The sequence below is a fragment of the Babylonia areolata genome, chromosome 30, assembly GCF_041734735.1.
Source record: "Babylonia areolata isolate BAREFJ2019XMU chromosome 30, ASM4173473v1, whole genome shotgun sequence".
In the NCBI taxonomy this organism is placed as follows: Eukaryota; Metazoa; Mollusca; class Gastropoda; order Neogastropoda; family Buccinidae; genus Babylonia; species Babylonia areolata.
The window spans coordinates 14,377,461-14,382,460 of NC_134905.1; the positions used below are offsets into that span (position 1 = coordinate 14,377,461).

At 46.6% G+C, this 5,000-nt stretch overlaps 1 protein-coding gene across 11 annotated transcripts in view; it reads left to right on the plus strand.

Moving 5' to 3' along the window:
* Positions 1–5,000, plus strand: part of LOC143275672 (long-chain-fatty-acid--CoA ligase 4-like) — a 93,425-nt gene that overhangs the window by 77,617 nt on the left and 10,808 nt on the right. For all 11 annotated transcript variants that reach the window (XR_013053458.1, XM_076579953.1, XM_076579954.1 and 8 more), the window contains 2 exons: positions 842–913; positions 3,623–3,762. Coding sequence is in view for 10 of the 11 variants with exons in the window: in XM_076579953.1 (XP_076436068.1) it covers positions 842–913; positions 3,623–3,762 (212 nt within the window). In the remaining variant the exon portion in view is untranslated. The remainder of the gene's footprint in view (positions 1–841; positions 914–3,622; positions 3,763–5,000) is intronic.

Sequence of the window (5,000 nt, forward strand, 5' to 3'; positions counted from 1 at the left end):
TTGCCAATTTTATCTTTTTTTTCCTGTTGTGAGTTTTGAAACCTTTGAACTTCTTCTGCGTTCACTCGTATGCACATGAGTGGGCTTTTACGTGTATGACCGTTTTTACCCCGCCATGTAGGCAGCCATACTCCGTTTTCTGGGGTGTGCCTGCTGGGTATGTTCTTGTTTCCATAAACCACCAAACGCTGACATGGATTACAGGATCTTTAACGTGCGTATTTGATCTTCTGCTTGCATATTCACACGAAGGGGGTTCAGGCACTAGCAGGTCTGCACATATGTTGACCTGGGAGATAGTAAAAATCTCCACCCTTTACTCACCGGGCGCCGTCACCGTGATTCGAACCCGGGACCCTTGGATTGAAAGTCCAATGCTTTAACCATTCGGCTATTGCGCCCATCGAAACCTTTGAACAAATTCATGGACTGAAGAACAAAACTGATTTATTGTTTATTATTATTATTATTATTATTACCACCATCATCAGCATTATCATCATCGTCATGAAATCATCACCATCACCATTGTTATTATTATTCTTATTGTCCTTATAATTACCTTGATGACTGTGTTTCAGTCACAAAAATGATTCATTGTTTGTTATTGTTACCATCATCGCCATTATCATCATCGTCATCAAATCATCATCATCATCACCATTGTTGTTTGTTTTTTTGTTTTTTAATTATTATTATTGTCATTATGATTACCATGATGACAGTGTTTGTGTTTGGGTATGGTTTTAACCTGGTGTGTCAGCTCTGATATGTGTGGCCATAGTGGTCGGCTGGGCTATAAACAGCATGACTTGAATTGATTTGAATGTTTGTGTTTCAGTCCAGCAAGATCAAGAAGGGCAGCAAAGGGGACATCTCTGTGCTGAAGCCCACACTGCTGGCTGCTGTGCCGGTCTGTGGAGCACTTTTCCCCCCAGTCTGCATGTTGTTAGTTGTTTGTTGTGTTGCCCTTGTTGTACACAGCTGTGCTGTTGAGTGTTTGGAGCAGTGTGTAGAGTCCATGGCTCCATAGGAGCTGTGTGTAGAGTCCGTGGCTCCATAGGAGCAGTGTGTAGAGTCCATGGCTCCATAGGAGCAGTGTGTAGAGTTCATGGCTCCATAGGAGCTGTGTGTAGAGTCCATGGCTCCATAGGAGCTGTGTGTAGAGTCCGTGGCTCCATAGGAGCAGTGTGTAGAGTCCCTGGCTCCATAGGAGCTGTGTGTAGAGTCCCTGGCTCCATAGGAGCAGTGTGTAGAGTCCGTGGCTCCATAGGAGCAGTGTGTAGAGTCCGTGGCTCCATAGGAGCAGTGTGTAGAGTCCATGGCTCCATAGGAGCAGTGTGTAGAGTCCATGGCTCCATAGGAGCAGTGTGTAGAGTCCATGGCTCCATAGGAGCTGTGTGTAGAGTCCATGGCTCCATAGGAGCAGTGTGTAGAGTCCATGGCTCCATAGGAGCAGTGTGTAGAGTCCATGGCTCCATAGGAGCAGTGTGTAGAGTCCTTGGCTCCATAAGAGCAGTGTGTAGAGTCCATGGCTGCATAGGAGCAGTGTGTAGAGTCCATGGCTCCATAGGAGCTGTGTGTAGAGTCCATGGCTCCATAGGAGCAGTGTGTAGAGTCCATGGCTCCATAGGAGCTGTGTGTAGAGTCCATGGCTCCATAGGAGCAGTGTGTAGAGTCCATGGCTCCATAGGAGCAGTGTGTAGAGTCCATGGCTCCATAGGAGCAACATGTAGAGTCCATGGCTCCATAGGAGCAGTGTGTAGAGTCCATGGCTCCATAGGAGCAGTGTGTAGAGTCCATGGCTCCATAGGAGCAGTGTGTAGAGTCTGTGGCTCCATAGAAGCAGTGTGTAGAGTCCATGGCTTCATAGGAGCAGTGTGTAGAGTCCATGGCTCCATAGGAGCAGTGTGTAGAGTCCATGGCTCCATAGGAGCAGTGTGTAGAGTCCATGGCTCCATAGGAGCAGTGTGTAGAGTCCATGGCTCCATAGGAGCAGTGTGTAGTGTCCATGGCTCCATAAGAGCAGTGTGTAGAGTCCATGGCTCCATAGGAGCAACATGTAGAGTCCATGGCTCCATAGGAGCTGTGTGTAGAGTCCATGGCTCCATAGGAGCAGTGTGTAGAGTCCATGGCTCCATAGGAGCAACATGTAGAGTCCATGGCTCCATAGGAGCAGTGTGTAGAGTCCATGGCTCCATAGGAGCAGTGTGTAGAGTCCATGGCTCCATAGGAGCAGTGTGTAGAGTCCATGGCTCCATAGGAGCTGTGTGTAGAGTCCATGGCTCCATAGGAGCTGTGTGTAGAGTCCATGGCTCCATAGGAGCAGTGTGTAGAGTCCATGGCTCCATAGGAGCAGTGTGTAGAGTCCATGGCTGCATAGGAGCAACATGTAGAGTCCATGGCTCAATAGGAGCAGTGTGTAGAGTCCATGGCTCCATAGGAGCTGTGTGTAGAGTCCATGGCTTCATAGGAGCTGTGTGTAGAGTCCATGGCTTCATAGGAGCAGTGTGTAGAGTCCATGGCTCCATAGGAGCAGTGTGTAGAGTCCATGGCTCCATAGGAGCAGTGTGTAGAGTCCATGGCTTCATAGGAGCTGTGTGTAGAGTCCATGGCTCCATAGGAGCAGTGTGTAGAGTCCATGGCTCCATAAGAGCAGTGTGTAGAGTCCGTGGCTCCATAGGAGCAGTGTGTAGAGTCCATGGCTCCATAGGAGCAGTGTGTAGAGTCCATGGCTCCATAGGAGCTGTGTGTAGAGTCCATGGCTCCATAGGAGCAGTGTGTAGAGTCCATGGCTCCATAGGAGCAGTGTGTAGAGTCCATGGCTCCATAGGAGCTGTGTGTAGAGTCCATGGCTCCATAGGAGCAACATGTAGAGTTCATGGCTCCATAGGAGCAGTGTGTAGAGTCCATGGCTCCATAAGAGCAGTGTGTAGAGTCCCTGGCTCCATAAGAGCAGTGTGTAGAGTCCATGGCTCCATAGGAGCTGTGTGTAGAGTGGGGTTTTTTTGGGGGGTGAGGGGGGGGGGGTTAGATTAAAAAAAAAAAAGATATCACCCTGGTTTTCTTCTTTCTACAATTTTTATTCTATTTTCGTTATTGACATACTTCTGTGATCATGTAAAATATGAATAAAGATCCATTGAAAAGAATGAAGAAAGTGATGACCATTTTAATGTGCCTGTTAAACTACTACTGAAATCATTATGCAGTGTGTATCATTGTGTATGTGTTTGTGGGTGGGTGTTTGTGTGTGCATGAGCGTGTGTGTGTGGGTGTGTGAGTGCAAAGGGTATTTTTGACTACACATACTTAACCCTTTTTGTCTTGTGTGACTGTGTAGGGCATTTATTTGTGTGTGTGTGTGTGTGTGTGTGTGTGTGTGTGTGATTGTTTATATCTTCAATTTGTAGTATTGCCTTGGTGCATAGATACACATATGTATGTGTGTTGTTTTTCTATGTGCAGAGGCATGTTGATATGCACTATTGTATGATTATGTATTGTTTCATGTGAGGTGCTTAGAGCCCATTTTCGTGAGTTTGTGTCCAGTAAACAGTATATATTATTATCAAGTGATGTTAAAGTGATGAGTGTTTTCACGTGCCTGTGGTGCCACCAGGTGATCATGGACCGGCTGTACAAGGCGGTGTGGGACAAGGTGAACTCTGGGGGCGTGGTGGGCCGAGCGGTCTTCCTCTTCTCCTACAACTACAAGCTGCGTCAGATTGAGAACGGCTACGACACCCCTTTGCTGAACAAGTGAGCTGTCTTGTCTTGTCAAACTCCGTGTGGAGGTGATGTTAGAAAAGGATGTCCCCCTGAAAACAGAGTATGACTGCCTACTTCTTCTTCTTCTGCGTTTGTGGGCTGTAACTCCCACGTTCACTCGTATGCATAGGAGTGGGCTTTTATGTGTATGACCGTTTTTACCCCGCCATGTAGGCAGCCATACTCTGTTTTCGGGGGTGTGCCTGCTGGGTATGTTCTTGTTTCCATAACCCACCGAATGCTGACATGGATTACAGGATCTTTAATGTGCATATTTGATCTTCTGCTTGCATATACACACGAAGGGGGTTCAGGCACTAGCAGGTCTGCACATATGTTGACCTGGGAGATCGGAAAAATCTCCACCCTTCACCCACCAGGTGTCGTCACCATGATTCGAACCCCGGACCCTCAGATTGAAAGTCCAACGCTTTAACCACTTGGCTATTGCGCCCATCTGGGCTGCCTACATGCAGGCATACGTACAATTACTGAGGGCCTGTATTTGTCCCGGAAAATTGATAAAATGGACAGTGTGTCCTGGAAATACAGATATTTGCTGCATGTCCCGGAAAATAAAAAAAATCTGACTAACATTTTTTTTCTAAAGTATCTGTGGGTATAAGTGTAGACTTATATGGCTTTCTGACCATTGCCGAAGACACTTCGTTAAGACTTAAGGAAATGCTGCTGCAATAGTGGAGTGGTTAAAGCATTCGACTTTCAGTCTGAATGTCCCTGGTTCGAATCTTGGTAATGGTGTGTAAAGGGTGGAGATTTTTTCCTGATCTCCCAGGTCAACATACGTGCAGACCTTGTGCATGCCTGAACCCCCTTACATGTGTATGCGCAAGCATAAGGTCAAATATGCACATTAAAGATCCTGTAATCCATGTCTGTTCGGTGGGTAATGGAAACAAGAACATACCCAGCGTGCACAGCCCCAGAAAGTGGAGTATGGCTGCATTCATGGTTGGGTAAAAACGGTCATGCACGTAAAATCTCACTACGTGTGTATGTGTGTGTAGGTGTAGGGTGTATTTTGTGCCTTTTTGCTGCAGTTATTCACATCTGCAATTTGTAGTATTGTATTGTTGTATGTAGATTTTGTTTTTCCACTTCTATGCCCTCATGCTCATGTGTGGTAAACACTATTGTATATGTATTGTCTCATGTGAGGGGCTTAGAGCCCACCATTTGGGGAGTTTGCTCCATATAAGTACAATATA